Source organism: Hyperoodon ampullatus, assembly GCF_949752795.1.
Source record: "Hyperoodon ampullatus genome assembly, chromosome: 10".
NCBI lineage: Eukaryota > Metazoa > Chordata > Mammalia > Artiodactyla > Ziphiidae > Hyperoodon > Hyperoodon ampullatus.
Window position 1 is genome coordinate 32497871 of NC_136923.1, and position 16190 is coordinate 32514060.

General features: G+C 36.8%; 1 protein-coding gene across 1 annotated transcript in view; it reads left to right on the forward strand.

Annotated features, from left to right (window-relative positions):
- The window catches only part of DNAH12 (dynein axonemal heavy chain 12), a gene marked incomplete at its 3' end in the record, with an annotated part of 226000 nt that overhangs the window by 44674 nt on the left and 165136 nt on the right, over positions 1-16190 (forward strand). Inside the window, exon 12 of the mRNA XM_079713687.1 lies at positions 14884-15062. Coding sequence (XP_079569813.1) covers positions 14884-15062 — 179 coding nt within the window. The remainder of the gene's footprint in view (positions 1-14883; positions 15063-16190) is intronic.

Consider the following 16190-nt stretch of genomic DNA (forward strand, 5'->3'; position numbering starts at 1 on the left):
CACCTATTGAGACGATCAGATGGTTTTTATTCTTCATTCCGTTAATATGGTGTATCACATTGATTGATTTGCAGTTATTAAATCATCCTTGCATCTGTGGGATAAATCCCACTTGATCATGGTATATGAGCCTTTTAATGTATTGTTGAATTCAGTTTGATAATATTTTGTTGGGGATTTTTGCATCTATGTTCATCAGTGATATTTGCCTGTAATTTTCTTTTTTTCTGTTGTCTTTTTCTGGTTTTGGTATCAGGGTGATGCTGGCCTCATGTAATGAATTTGGAAGCATTCCTTCCTCTGCAATTTTTTGGAATAGTTTGAGGATAGGTGTTAACTCTTAAGTGTTTTGTAGAATTTACCTACAAATCTGTCTGGTCCTGGACTTTGTTGGGAGTTTTAAAATTATTGATTCAGTTACTTCACTGGTAATTGGTCTGTTCATATTTTATATTTACCCTATTCAGTCTTGGCAGATTGTACATTTCTCAGAATTTGTCCATTTCTTCTAGGTTGTCCATTTTATTGTCTTATAATTGTTGGTAACAATGCCATGTGATCCTTTGTATTTCTATGAGTCAGTTGTAACTTCTCTTTCATTTCTGATTTTATTTATTTGGGCCCTCTCTCTTTTTTTCTTAATGAGTTTGGCTAAAGGTTTATCAATTTTGTTTATCTTTTCAAAGAACCAACTCTTGTTTTCACTGATCTTTTCTATTAATTTTAAATCTCTATTTCCACGCTGATATTTATTTCTTTCCTTTTACTAATTTTATATTTTGTTTTTCATTTTGTAGTTCCTTTAGCTGTAAGGTTAAATTGCTTATTTGAGGATTTCCTTGTTTCCTGAGGTAGGCTTGTATCACTATAATTTATCTCTTAGAACTGCTTTTGCTGTATCTCATATATATATATATATATATTTTTTATTGAAGTGTAGTTGATTTACAATGTTGTGTTAGTTTCTGATGTACAGCAAAGTGATTCAGTTATACATATATATAAATATAAATATTCTTTTTCATATTCTTTTCCATTATTGTTTATTGCAGGATATTGAATATAGTTCCCTGTGCTCTACAGTAGGACCTTGTTTATCTAATTTATATATAGTAGTTTATCTCAAACTCCCAATTTATCCCCCAACCCCCTTTCCCCTTTGGTAACCATAAGTTTGTTTTCCCTATATATTTTGGATCATTGTGTTTCTATTTTCATTTGTCTCGAGGTTTTTTTTTTATTTCCTCTTTGATTTCTTCAGTGACCCATTGGTTGTTTCATTGTGGTTTTAATTTGTATTTCACTGATGACTAATGATGCTGAACATCTTCTAATGTATTACTTTCCACCCATGTATCTTCTTAAAAATAAAGCGTCTGTTCTAGTAATTTTTATATTTTAAGTTGTGTTTTTTATTCTTATTGTTTAATTATAATGGATTTATTTTATTGGGCTATATTATTATAAAATTCTTATTATTGAGTTTTAAGCTGTCTTTATATATTTTGGCTAAAAGTCTTTTATCTGCAAAATATTTTGCAATATTTTCTCCCAGTATGTGCCTTGACTTTTCATTTTTTGTAACCACGTCTTTCAAGGAGCAGGCATTTTAAATTCTATTGAATTCCAGTCTATCAATTTTTTCTTTTAAGGTTCATTCTTTTTAAGGTCCTATCTATCTTTTTGTTTGCCTACTCCATGGTCACAAAGATTTGTGCCTATATTTTCTTCTAGATGTTTTATAGCTTCAGCTTTTACATTTAGGTCCGTTACCCATCATACATAATTTTAACATATGGTGTGGAATATGAGTCATGGTTCAATTTTTTCCATGTGAGTATCAAGCTGTACCAACATCATTGATTGAAAATACCATCATTGGGACTTCCCTGGTTGTGCAGTGGTTAAGAATCCGCCTGCCAATGCAGGGGACATGGGTTTGATCCCTGCTCCGGGAGGATCCCACATGCTTAGGAGCATCTAAGCCCATGTGCCACAACTACTGAAGCCCACGCACCTGGAGCCCATGAGCCACAACTTCTGAGCCCACACGCTGCAACTACTGAAGCCTGTGCTCTCTAGCGCCCACATGCCACAACTACTGAGCCCGTGTGCCACAACTACTGAAGTCCACGCGCCTAGAGCCTGTGCTCCACAAAAGAGAAGCCACCGCACTGAGAAGCCCACGTACCTCAATGAAGAGTAGCCTCTGCTCGCCACAACTAGAGAAAGACTGTGTGCAGCAACGAAGACCCAACACAGCCAAAAACAAAAAAAAGAAAAAAAGTAAATACCGTCTTTTCCCCATTAAACTATCTTGACATCTTTATTGAAATTCAATTGACTCTATGTTTGTGGGTCTATTTCTGGATTTTATATTCTTTTCCATTGATTTATAGATCTATTCTTATGCCAATACCATAATCTTGATTTCTGTAGTTTTACAGTAAGTTTTAAAATTAGGTATTAATTATAAGTTCTCTACTTTTTTCTTCTTTTTCAAAATTATTTTGAATACTCTATGTTTTCTGTATTTCCATGTACATTTCAAAATCAATTTCTATAAAGAAGCCAGCTGGGATTTTGATTAGGGTTGAATTGAATTTCTTTTTTTTTTTTGGCTGCACTGCACGGCATGCAGAATCTTAGTTACCCAACCAGGGATCGAAGCCTTGCGCCCTGCAGTGGAAGTGTGGAGTCCTAACCACTGGACTGCTGCCAGGGAAGTCCCGGTCATTTATTCACTTTTAGCATTATTAATATAGTTTTATTTCTGTCTGCTATTTTACTTTTTGTTTTCTATATGTCTCATGTCTTTTTTGTTCTTCTATTCTTCCTCTTTTACTGCTTTCTTTTACATTAAATGAATATTTTCTAATGAAGCAATTACATTTCTTTAATGTTTTTTTTCAATTTTTAAATAAGTTTTTTTTAGTGTTTATTCTAGGGGTTATGAGAGAAACCTAACTTAAATAGCTTCAGATTTATGCTAGCTTAATTCCAGTGAGATATAGAAACATTATTCCTATATAGTTCTATACACTTTCCCCCTTTTTGTGGTATTATTGTTATACATATTACATACATTAATGTTACAAACCCAACAATACATTGTTATAATTATTACTTTACCATCTGTAGTCATTTCCTTAGCCCAGTACAGCTTTGCCTCCACCTTTCTTCTTTGTACTCTTACGTTTATGTTTAAAATATATTTACATTTCTATGTTAGATGCCCAACAATACATTATTGTACATGTTATTTTATACATTATATACAATATAGATATATATGATGTGTATTATACATTTTGTTTATACAACTCTTTTTAATATTGGTTAAGAGAAAGAGGGAGAAAAATATGTACTTATACTATCTTTTATACTTATGTAATTTGTTTTACTGGTACTCTTTGTTTTTCCTTATGGATTTGAATCACCATCTGGGGTTACTTGCTTTCAACTTGAGGAAGTCCCATTAGTATTTCTTATAGGACAGGTCTGCTTAAAAATTCTATCAGTTTTTGTATATCTGGAAATATCTTTATTTTATCTTGATTTTTGAAAGATAGCTTTTCTGGATTTAGAATTCTTGGTTGACAGTTTTTAACTCTTGCTGATTCAAGATTTTCTCCTTGTCGTTGGCTTTCTGTATTTTTACTATCATGTGTCTGTTTCTGAATCTCTTTGCATTTATCTTAAAGTGCTTTGAACTACTGTATGTGTAGATTGGTGTTTTTCAATTAGTTTGGGAATCTTTCAGCTACTGTGGTCTTGAATATTTTTTGTGCTTCTTTCTCTCTCTCTTGTGCTTCCTTCTGATACTCTCGTTACACATGCATTGGTCCACTTAATCATGTCCCATATTTAACAGAGGCTCTGGTTTTTTCTTCATTTTTTTTCCATTTGTTTTTTGGATTGCATAAATTCTATCAATCTACCTTCAAGTTTGCTAATTCTTTCTTCTGTCAGTTCAAATCTACTGTTGAGCCTCTCTAGAGAATTTTCCATTTCAGTTATTGTACTTTTCAACTCCAAAATTTCCATTTAGTTCTTTTTTTTTTTAATAATTTCTAAACCTTTCATCTATGTGATGAGCCATGGTCATTGTACCTTCCTTTACTTCTTTAAGCATGATTTCCTTTAATTCTTTGAATGTACTTGTAATGGCAACTTTCAAGTTTTTTTCTGTTAAATTCGATTGTTTTTGGCTGTGCTGACAGGCAGTTTCTGTTGCCTGCGTTTTTTAAAACCAGTGTATGGGTCCTACTTTCTTGTTTCTTTGTATGTCTCATAATTTTCTGTTGGAATCTGAACATTTTAGATAATATATTGTAGCAACTCTAGGCCCTGTTCCCCCTTCCAGTTTGTTATTTTTATTTGCTTGTTTATTTGTTTAGTGTCTGGGTAGATTATTTTAGTGAAGGCTGTTTCTCTACCCCACCCTCTGAAGTGTTAAGCCTTTGATGTTGCTCCTCCAGGAGCCACAGTTTTTGGCGTGCCCAAAGTCATCCTGGGAGGCCATGCTTTCAAATGGCTTTCTTCTCTCTTTCTCTGGCCACACATAGCTGTTAGTTTTCACTTTTTGTTGGCTAATTGTTGTATTGTTTTCAACAATGCCATGGAAGTATAAATTGCTCTACTGATTAATCAAATTCAGACTCCCTTGAACGAGCAGTTCCCAGGGTGAGTGAGTGATAGTTATTCTACCCTAGGAGGGCTTCTACCCTGGCTCCTTCCCTGGCTCTCTCCCTCAAACTAGCCGGTCTGTGATTTAGCCCAAATCTTCACCAAATCCCTGAATCTTCCTCACAGTTGTTCCCTACCACAACCTCCAATGTTTTTGAGGGCACACTTAGGCTTGAACTTTTCCATGCTCTATTGCAAATGAAGTCAATTCCTTTGGGAAAAGATTAGGAGGTTTCTATTTTATGACCTGCTTCCCCCTCACTTCCAGGCAAAATCTCTGAGCCAAGGCCCTGGAGCTGGGAATGGGTATAGTGAGTGACATGCTTCTCTCAGTGACAATCCCGCTGAAGGGGTTGAACCCTCAGTGGAGTGGAGAGCCGTAACCTGAGGTTTTCCTGTCTTTCTTCTGATATGGAACAACCACCTTACCAGCCAGGGAAAGTGTGATTGATGTCTCAGTATTCTCAGTGGTACCATGACCAAGGTAGACCCTCCCTTCCATGAGTGGTATCTGGGTGGAACAAGGGAGTCCCCACCTTCTAACTGTACTCACCAAGAACATAGCTTTATCAACAGCTATTTAAGCCCTCCAGCTGGAACCTGTGTGGAAAGATAGCCCTGTGTTCTTGAGTGCACTTATCTGGAGTGGAGTTTCAACCTTGCTGAGCTGGGAACACGGAGGGAGGGAGCAATCCAGGTTCAAATACCACAGATTCTCCCTTTTCTTACCAAATATTCATAGATTTTCATGAATAGATGTTTCTTCATTTTCTGTATACTCTTATGACCATTTTCAGAGGCTTTAAATTAAATGCTTGTTTTTAAAATAATTTTCACCAGTTTCACTGGGGAGCAGGTCCACAGAGCTCCTCATGTTGTCATGCTGGAAATGTTTTCTGGGTTTCTTTCTGTAATTTTAAAAATCTGGCTTCTTTTAAGATTTTCTCTTTTTTGTTGCTTCTCAGCTATTTGACTGTGAAGTGCTTTTATATTGTTTCTTTTTTATTTCTTTTGTTTGAGAAGAAATACTGTTGAGATTCTTAGGTCTGTTTAGCTCTTATCAAACTTGGAAAATATTCAGACATTATTACTTCAATTTTTTTTGTTTGCTTCCTTCCCCCAATTCTGGAATTCCAATTTCATGTATATTAGACTGTTTGATATTATTCCAGAGGTTACTGAAGTTCTGTTCATAGTTTTCAGTTTCTTCTCTCTATGCTTCATTTTGGATAGTTCTTTTCCATCATTTTAAGTACACTAAGGGCTTCCCTGGTGGCGCAGTGGTTAAGAATCCGCCTGCCAATGCAGGGGACACGGGTTCAAGCCCTGGCCCAGGAAGATCCCACATGCCGTGGAGCAACTCAGTCCGTGTGCCATAACTACTGAGCCTGCGCTCTAGAGCCTGCGAGCCACAACTACTGAAGCCTGCATGCCTAGAGCCCGTGCTCCACAACAAGAGAAGCCACTACAATGAGAAGCCCGCTCACTGCAATGAAAAGTAGCCCCTGCTCGCCACAACTAGAGAAAGCCCGTGCACAACAATGAAGACCCAACGCAGCCAAAAATAATAAATCAAAATAAATAAATAAAATATTAAATACATTTATCCTTTCTTCTCTGGTGTTAAACTGCTGTTACTCAAGTAACATTTTCGTTTCAGATATTGTATTTTCCCAATTATTTTGTAAATATTATTTTTGCTTTATTATGTTCACATTTTATTTTACATTCTTGAACATAATAGAGCATATTTCTAATAGGTTACAGGGAGGCTGGTCTATATCATTTCAGTCCATCATATTGTGCTTTTCCATTTTCCCCCAACATTTTTGTGTTCTATAAGTCTTGTACTTGTTTCATAAAATATAATTGCTAAGTATTCTATTTTTGAAGATGTTATACATGGAATTGTTTCCTTAATTTCATTTTTGTATTGTTGATTGCAAATGTCTAGAAATACAATTGATTTTTATATATTGGTCTTATATCCTGCAAACTTGTTGAACTTTATTAATCTTCATAGTTTTATGTGTATGTGTGTATATTGTTCAGGGTTTTCTATATATAATATGTCATTTGCAAGTAGAGATTGTCTTATTTCTTCCTTTTTAATATAGATGCCTCATTTTTTTTTCTACTTAATTACCCTGCTAGTACCCCTGGTATAATGTTGAGTAGAAGTAGTGAGAGTAGATAACCCTTTTTGTTCTTGATCTTAGAGGGAAAACATTATTTTTTAAACCATTAAATATAATATTAGTTGTAGATTTTTCCTAGATACTCTTTATCAAGCTGAGGACACTGGCTACTATTCCTGGTTTGTTAAGTGCTATTACCACAAAAGAGTGATAGATTTTGTTAAATGCTTTTTTTTTTAATTTAATTTTATTTTTTTATACAGAGGGTTTTGTTATTAGTCATCCATTTTATACACATCAGTGTGCACATGTCAATCTTGGTCTCCGAATTCATCATACCACCACTACCACCCCACGCCACTTTCTCCCCTTGGTGTTCATACGTTTGTTCTCTACTTCTATGTCTCAGTTTCTGCCCTGCAAACCAGTTCATCTGTACCATTTTTCTGGGTTCCACATACATGCGTTAATATGTGATACTTGTTTTTCTCTTTCTGACTTACTTCACTCTGTATGACAGTCTCTAGGTCCATCCACATATCTACAAATGACCCAATTTCATTCCTTTTTATGGCTAAATAATATTCCATTGTATATATGTACCACATCTTCTTTATCCATTCATCTGTCGATGGGCATTTAGGTTGCTTCCATGACCTGGCTATTGTAAATAGTGCTGCAATGAACAGTGAGATGCATGTGTCTTTTTGAATTATGGTTTTCTCAGGGTATATGCCCACTAGTGGGGTTGCTGGGTCATATGGTAATTCTATTTTTAGTTTTGTAAGGAACCTCCATACTCTTCTCCGTAGTGGCTGTATCAGTTTAGATTCCCACCAACAGTGCAAGAGGGTTCCCTTTTCTCAACACCCTCTCCAGCATTTGTTGTTTGTAGATTTTCTGATGATGCCCATTCTTACTGGTGTGAGGTGATACCTCAATGTAGTTTTGATTTGCATTTCTCTAATAATTAATGATGTTGAGCAGCTCGTCATGTGCCTCTTGGCCATCTGTATGTCTTCTTTGGAGAAATGTCTATTTAGGTCTTCTGCCCATTTTTTGATTGGATTATTGGTTTTATTAATATTGAGCTGCATGAGCTGTTTATATATTTTGGGGATTAATACTTTGTCTGTTGATTCGTTGGCAAATATTTTCTCCCATTCTGAGGGTTGTCTTTTCGTCTTGTTTATGGTTTCCTTTGCTGTGCAAAAGCTTTTAAGTTTTGTTAGGTCCCATGTGGTTTTTTTGTTTTTATTTCCATTAATCTAGGAGGTGGATCAAAAAAGACCTTGCTGTGATTTATGTCAAAGGGTGTTCTTCCTATGTTTTCCTCTAAGAGTTTTATAGTGTCCAATCTTACATTTAGGTCTTGAATCCATTTTGAGTTTATTTTTGTATATGGTGATACGGAGTGTTCTAATTTCATTCTTTTACATGTAGCTGTCCAGTTTTCCCAGCAGCACTCATTGAAGCGACTGTCATTTCTCCATGGTATATCCTTGCCTCCTTTGTCATAGATTAGTTGACCATAGGTGCGTAGGTTTATCTCTCAGCTTTCTATCCTGTTCCATTGATCTATATTTCTGTTTTTGTTCCAGTACCATATTGTCTTGATTACTGTAGCTTTGTAGTATAGTCTGAAGTCAGGGAGTCTGATTCCTCCAGCTCGGTTTTCTTCCCTCAAGACTGCTTTGGCTATTCGGGGTCTTTTGTGTCTCCATACAAATTTTAAGATTTTTTGTTCTAGTTCTGTAAAAAATGCCATTGGTAATTTGATAGGGCTTGCATTGAATCTGTAGATTGCTTTGGGTAGTAGAGCCGTTTTCACAATATTGATTCTTCCAATCCAAGAATATGGTATATCTCTCCATCTGTTGGTATCATCTTTAATTTCTTTCATCAGTGTCTTATAGTTTTCTGCATACAGGTCTTTTGTCTCCCTAGGTAGGTTTATTCCTATCTGTTTTATTCTTTTTGTTGCAGTGGTAAAAGGGAGTGTTTCCTTAATTTCTCTTTCAGATTTTTCATCATTAGTGTATAGGAATGCAAGAGATTTCTGTGCATTAATTTGTATCCTGCAACTTTATGAAAATCATTGATTAGCTCTAGTAGTTTTCTGGTGGCATCTTTAGGATTCTGTATGTATAGTATCATGTCATCTGCAAACAGTGACAGTTTTACCTCTTCTTTTCCAATTTGTATTCCTTTTATTTCTTTTTCTTCTCTGATTGCCATGGCTAGGACTTCCAAAACTATGGTGAATAATAGCAGTGAGAGTGGACATCCTTGTGGACTTCCCTCTTAGAACTGCTTTTGCTTTATCCCATAGGTTTTGTATCATCATGTTTTCATTGTCCTTGTCTCTAGGTATTTTTGATTTCCTCTTTGATTTCTTCTGTGATCTCTTGGTTATTTAATAATGTATTATTTAGCCTCCATGTGTTTGTGTTTTTTACGTTTTTTTCCCCCTGTAGTTGATTTCTAATCTCATAGCTTTGTGGTCAGAAAAGATGGCTTGGTATGATTTCAATTTTCTTAAATTTACTGAGGCTTGATTTGTGACCCAAGGTGTGATCTATCCTGGAGAATGGTCTGTGCACACTTGAGAAGAAAGTGTAATCTTCTGTTTTTGGATAGAATGTCCTATAAATATAAACTAAATCTATTTGGTCTATTGTGTCATTTAAAAGCTTGTGTTTCCTTATTAATTTTCTGTCTGGATTATCTGTCCATTGGTGTAAGTGAGGTGTTAAAGTCCCCCACTATTACTGTCTTACTGTCGATTTCCTCTTTTATAGTTCTTAGCAGTTGCCTTATGTATTGAGGTGCTCCTATATTGGGTGCATATATATTTATAATTGTTATATATTCTTCTTGGATTGATCCCTTGATCATTATGTCATGTCCTTCCTTCTCTCTTGTAACATTCTTTATTTTAAAGTCTATTTTATCTGATATGAGTATTGCTACTCAAGCTTTCTTTTGATTTCCATTTGCATGGAATATCTTTCTCCATCCCCTCATTTTCAGTCTGTGTGTGTTCCTAGGTCTGAAGTGGGTCTCTTGTAGACAGCATATATATGGATCTTGTTTTGTATCCATTCAGCAAGCCTGTGTCTTTTGGTTGGAGCATTTAATCCATTCACGTTTAAGGTAATTATCGATATGTATGTTCCTATTACCATTTTCTTAATTTTTTGGGTTTGTTTTTGTAGGTCCTTTCCTTCTCTTGTGTTTCCCACTTAGAGAAGTTCCTTTAGCATTTGTTGTAGAGCTGTTTTGGTGGTGCTGAATTCTCTTAGCTTTTGCTTGTCTGTAAAGCTTTTGATTTCTCTGTTGAATCTGAATGAGATCCTTGCTGGGTAGAGTAATCTTGGTTGTAGCTTCTTCCCTTTTATCACTTTAAATATTTCCTGCCACTCCCTTCTGGCCTGTAGAATTTCTGCTGAGAAATCAGCCATTAACCTTATGGGAGTTCCCTTGTATGTTATTTCTCATTTTTCCCTTGCTGCTTTCAATGGTTTTTCTTTGTCTTTAATTTTTGCCAATTTGATTACTATATGTCTTGGCATGTTTCTCTTTGGATTTATCCTGTGTGGGACTCTCTGCCCTTCCTGGACTTGGGTGGCTATTTCCTTTCCCATGTTAGGGAATTTTTCGACTATAATCTCTTCAAATATTTTCTCTGGTCCTTTCTCTCTGTCTTCTCCTTATGGGACCCCTATAATGCGAATGTTGTTGTGTTTAATGTTGTCCCAGAGGTCTCTTAGGCTGTCTTCATTTCTTTTCATTATTTTTTCTTTATTCTGTTCTGCAGCAGTGAATTCCACCATTCTGTCTTCCAGGTCACTTATCCGTTCTGCCTCAGTTATTCTGCTATTGATTCCTTCTAGTGTAGTTTTCATTTCAGTTATTGTATTGTTCATCTCTGTTTGCTTGTTAATTCTTCTAGATCTTTGTTAAACATTTCTTGCATCTTCTTGATCTTTGCCTCCATTCTTTTTCTGAGGTCCTGGATCATCTTCAGTATCATTATTCTGAATTCTTTTTCTGGAAGGTTGCCTATCTCCACTTCATTTAGTTGTTTTTCTGGGGTTTTATCTTGTTCCTTCATCTGGTACATAGCCCTTCTGCCTTTTCATCTTGTCTATCTGTGAATGTGGCTTCTGTTCCACAGGCTGCAGGATTGTAGTTCTTCTTGCTTCTGCTGTCTGCCCTCTGGTGGATGAAGCTATCTAAGAGGCTTGTGCAAGTTTCCTGATGGGAGGGACTGGTGGTGGGTAGAGCTGGCTGTTGGTCTGGTGGACAGAGCTCAGTAAAACTTTAATCTGCTTGCCTGCTGATGAGTGGGGCTGGCTTCCCTCCCTGTTAGTTGTTTGGCCTGAGGCGACCCAACATTGGAGCCTACCCAGGCTCTTTGGTGGGGCTAATGGCAGACTCTGGGAGGGCTCATGCCAAGGAGTGCTTCCCAGAACTTTTGCTGCCGGTGTCCTTGTCCTCACGGTGAGACACAGCCACCCCCTGCCTCTGCAGGAGACCCTCCAACACTAGCAGGTAGGTCTTGTTCAGTCTCTTGTGGGGTCACTGATCCTTCCTCGGGGTCCTGATGCACACACTACTTTGTGTGTTCACTCCAAGAATGGAGTCTCTGTTTCCCCCAGTCCTGTCAAAGTCCTGCAATCAAATCCCGCTAGCCTTCAAAGTCTGATTCTCTAGGAATTCCTCCTCCCATTGGCAGACCCCCAGGTTGGGAAGCCTGACGTGGGGCTCAGAACCTTCATTCCAGTGGGTGGACTTCTGTGGTATAATTGTTCTCCAGTTTGCGAGTCATCCACCCAGTGGTTATGGGATTTGATTTTATTGTGATTGCACCCCTCCTACCTTCTCACTGTGGCTTCTCCTTTGTCTTTGGATGTGGGGTATCTTTTTTGGTGAGTTCCAGTGTCTTCCTATCGATGATTGTTCAGCAGTTAGTTGTGATTCTGGTGTTCTTGCAAGAGGGAGTGAGAGCATGTCCTTGTACTCTGCCATCTTGAACCAATCTCATTAAATGCTTTTTTTGTATCTATGAGATGAATGTATGTTTTTTCTAATTTGCATACTTTATACCTTATTTGGTTTTTGTGCGTTTATAAAAATACATAATGGATTCGTAAATGCATTATTACTTCCAAAAAATCAGTGATGGTATATTCTCTTTCATTTGTATTTTACCATATATCTCAATACAATGCTTTTCAGAGAATAGGCAAAATAAATATTCTATGAGCTAACAGCTAAATTTTTTGACCCTGGCCATAACTTTTAGCATCTGGAAACCCTAAATCTCTAGGCTGGGAGCATGTTTCATTGGGTTTCACAGTGATTCTCTTCTTAGGCCTAGTATTTTGCTGTGAAATTTTCTAGAATTTTATAATTTCTGGATGGTTTACGTAACTATATAAAAATTTACTTTTAGGTTTAGTGATCTACCCCTGGACTTTTTGTCAATTATGACATACTATAGTTGTGAATAGTATGCCTATTTGGGAGAAATAAAAAATTATGAACTACACATATATGTAGAGGAAATGATATGATGCTTGGGATTTTTGTAAAAATAAAACAAGGGGAGTGGTTAGAGGTATAGAGAAAACAAGATTGGCCATGAGTTCATAATGGTTGAAGCTGGAAAATGGGTACATTTTACCTACTTTTATACATTTAAAATATTCCATTAAAAAGTGTAATATAATACAAAAATCATGTAAAGCATATATGTACAGGTTTATAGGTAATTATAACTTAATAACTACCTAGATTAAGAGTTAGAATTTTGCAGTATTCCAGAAGCCACCCATGTGCCTCTTTCCAACCATAATCTTCCCCCTTCTTTATTGGGAACTATTATCCTGACATTTCTTGCTTTTCTTTATAGTTACCACCTATGTATGCATTCTTAAATAATATAGTTTAGTTTTGCCCATGGTAAGTTTATATGAAAGATATCATATTACATGTATTTTTTGTGTTTTTCTTCTTTCATCATTATGAAATTCATCCATATTTTGCATATAGTCCTAGTTTATTATAGCATAGTAGTCCAATATATGAATATGCTATCAATTCTACTGTACATGGACATTTGTGTTGTTTCCAGTTGCCATATTTTCTTTGATCCAGCCCATTTTATTTTCCATATCTGTTAATTACATCCCTGAAAAACTGGATGATGGCCTTTGAGAATGAGAAAACATCTTTTCTCCCTTCTCAGGTGCCATCAGCTCTATCAACTCTCTATTTTTTTTTTTTTTTTTTTTTTTTGCGGTGTGTGGGCCTCTCACTGTTGTGGCCTCTCCCATTGCGGAGCACAGGCTCCGGATGTGCAGGCTCAGCGGCCATGGCTCACGGGCCCAGCCCCTCCACGACATGTGGGATCCTTCCGGACCAGGGCAAGAACCCATGTCCCCTGCATCGGCAGGTGGACTCTACCGCTGCGCCACCAGGGAAGCCCCTATTTGGTATGTATATATATATATATATATATATATATATATATATATATATATATATATATATTTTTTTTTTTTTTTTTTTTTTTTTGCGGTACGCAGGCCTCTCACTGTTGTGGCCTCTCCCGCTGTGGAGCACAGGCTCTGGACGCGCAGGCCCAGCGGCCATGACCCACGGGCCCAGCCGCTCCGCGGCATGTGGGATCCTCCCGGACCAGGGCACGAACCCGTGTCCCCTGCATCGGCAGGTGGACTCTCAACCATCATGCCACCAGGGAAGCCCTATTTGGTATATTTTTAACCAAGACCCAAGACTACTGAGTATAGTCTTTAAAGTAACTAATTAATATCCTCATTTCCTTTAAACATTGAAAATTTTAAGCCCAATCCACTAAATACTGGAGACTAGAAAAATATCCTTAAGTATCCTTAAGAAAGAATAAAAGGAATATGAGGACTTTTTGTGGAGGGTGGAGATGAGGTGAGGAGGAAGGTAGAGGCAACATTAAAGATGGATTGTGAGGGACTTGCCTGATGGTCCAGTGGTTAAGACTCCTGCTTCCAGTGCAGGGTGTGTGGGTTCAATCCCTGGTCAGGGAACTAAGATCCCACATGCCATACAACATGGCCAAAAAATTTTTTAAAAAAAGAATAAAAAAAAATGGATTGTGGGGGCTTCCATGGTGGTGCAGTGGTTGAGGGTCCGCCTGCCGATGCAGGGGACACGGGTTTGTGCCCCGGTCCGGGAGGATCCCACGTGCCGCGGAGCAGCTGGGCCCGTGGGCCATGGCTGCCGAACCTGCACGTCCGGAGCCTGTGCTCCACGGCGGCAGAGGCCACAACAGTGAGAAGCCCGCATACCGCAAAAAAAAAAAAAAAAAAAAAAAAAATGGGTTGTGAAATTAAGTCAAAGTTACCCAAAGTTGGTAGATATGTTTCACTTTCCATAAAACTTATCACAACATAACTTGCCAGGTTTTATTCCATACTACTTTGCTCCATTTAAAAAAATTATCCCAATGTCTGGGTATTAGGAATTTGTATAAATTCCAATATCTTGGAATGTTGGTAACAGTAGGGCACAATGTTTCTCTCCTGGATTATTTTGACCCAAACCAAAAAATTTCTTATGTTTATTTTCTTGAAGATTGAATTAGAATTTTCAGTGAGGCATCAGTAGTGGCACAAGCAAGTATTGATATTAGTCAGCTACACAAATTGTCACATGATACAGATTTGTTTTTAAACCAAGAGATGAGTTGGCTTTGATGATAATTTTTTTGATAGTTACAGAGGGAAATTTCACCTTGTGACATGTCTAGATATTGATGCTATAAATGTCATCATATTGGATATTTGCTGGTAGATTTGTCAATTCCTTAATGAAAGGACAGCTGAAAAAATATTTGTGCGATAATGGAAAAAATTTTAGTCACTTAGCAAAAAGAAATGTATTTACATTTATATCATATAATTAAGAATTTCACTGTAATACTGTACTATACAATCACAGCTGAATTTGAAAATTCTAAGCATTTTTGTTTTAAATCCTTTTTTTTAAGTTTGTAGGAAAATTTTTCAGCCTTGCTTCAGAAATAATGCTTTTGCCTCAGTGGGCTCATTTTCCTATGGTCCGTTTGGATTGTGAAGATTTGAAGACAGGCCTAACAAACAAAGCAAAAGCCTTCGCAAACATATTACTAAATGACATAGCTTCAAAACATAGGAAAGAAAATGAAAGGTAAGTAGAATTAGTTGCCAAACTCAGAATTACAGGGCTAAAAGAAATAGTTTGCTAGTAACAATTCTTGTTTAAAAATAAAAGATTAAAATATAAGTACTTACAAGTTTTTCTCCATAGCTACCTCCTAAGAGGGTTTCTTTATAGTCTTGTTAGTTTGGTTTCTTTTCGTTTGATACTGTTTGAGACTAGTTTTGAGGCAACCCAGGATTTTTGGAAAAAAAGAAATTGACATACATCAGCTTTTGGATACAGGTTGCATGGTAATGAAAAAACCATAGACTTTCAGTGATACTGGGAAGATCTGGGATCATTCCTGACCACAATATTGACTTATTGTGTCACCTAGTTTATTTTTTGCATTGTAAAATGGAGACAGTAATACCTAGTTGGCAGGATGGCTATAGATTGGATTCATGAACTAGTGGCCTACTAGCTGAATGTGCCATGCAAATGTGTTTTATTTGTCTCACATTGTTTTTTATTTTGTTTAAACAAATTTTGAATTTGCTATCAAAACTTCAAAATTAGGAGTTTTCACACACACACGCGCGCACACACACACACACATACTCTCTCTCCAGATCTCTTACTTTTCTTGAAAAAGTGGGAAGACCATGCCACATTAGGCCTATAGTGGTAAATGCAGTTGAGAAGAAAGTTTCCCTTTGACAGGGAGAATGGCCTCTGGTTTGTTCATCCAGTGCTCAAGCAACTGATCCTCCAAATAATTTAACTTATTTGTTACATGTCTGGCTCCAGAGGACTTTTAGTTTGCAACTTCTATAAGGATTAAAACTAATATTTATATAAATCACCTAGCACAGTGCCTGGAACATAGTACTCAAGAAATGTTAGCCATTATGTTTATTTTCCCAGAAGCAATGTAAGAGAATTATGTGCCTTGGAATCAGAGAGACCTGGATTTGAATCCTGTCTCTGCCATGAACTAGTTCCGTGACTCTAGGCAAGTTACTTAATTTCCCTGAGCCTCAGTTTCCTGCGGTGCCAACTATGAAAAATAATACCTTCCTTGCAGGACTAATGTTAGGATCACAAATAACATTTGTAAAGTATCTAGCACCATGCTTGGCATAGAATAGGCACCCAATAAAGGGAGCTGTCACA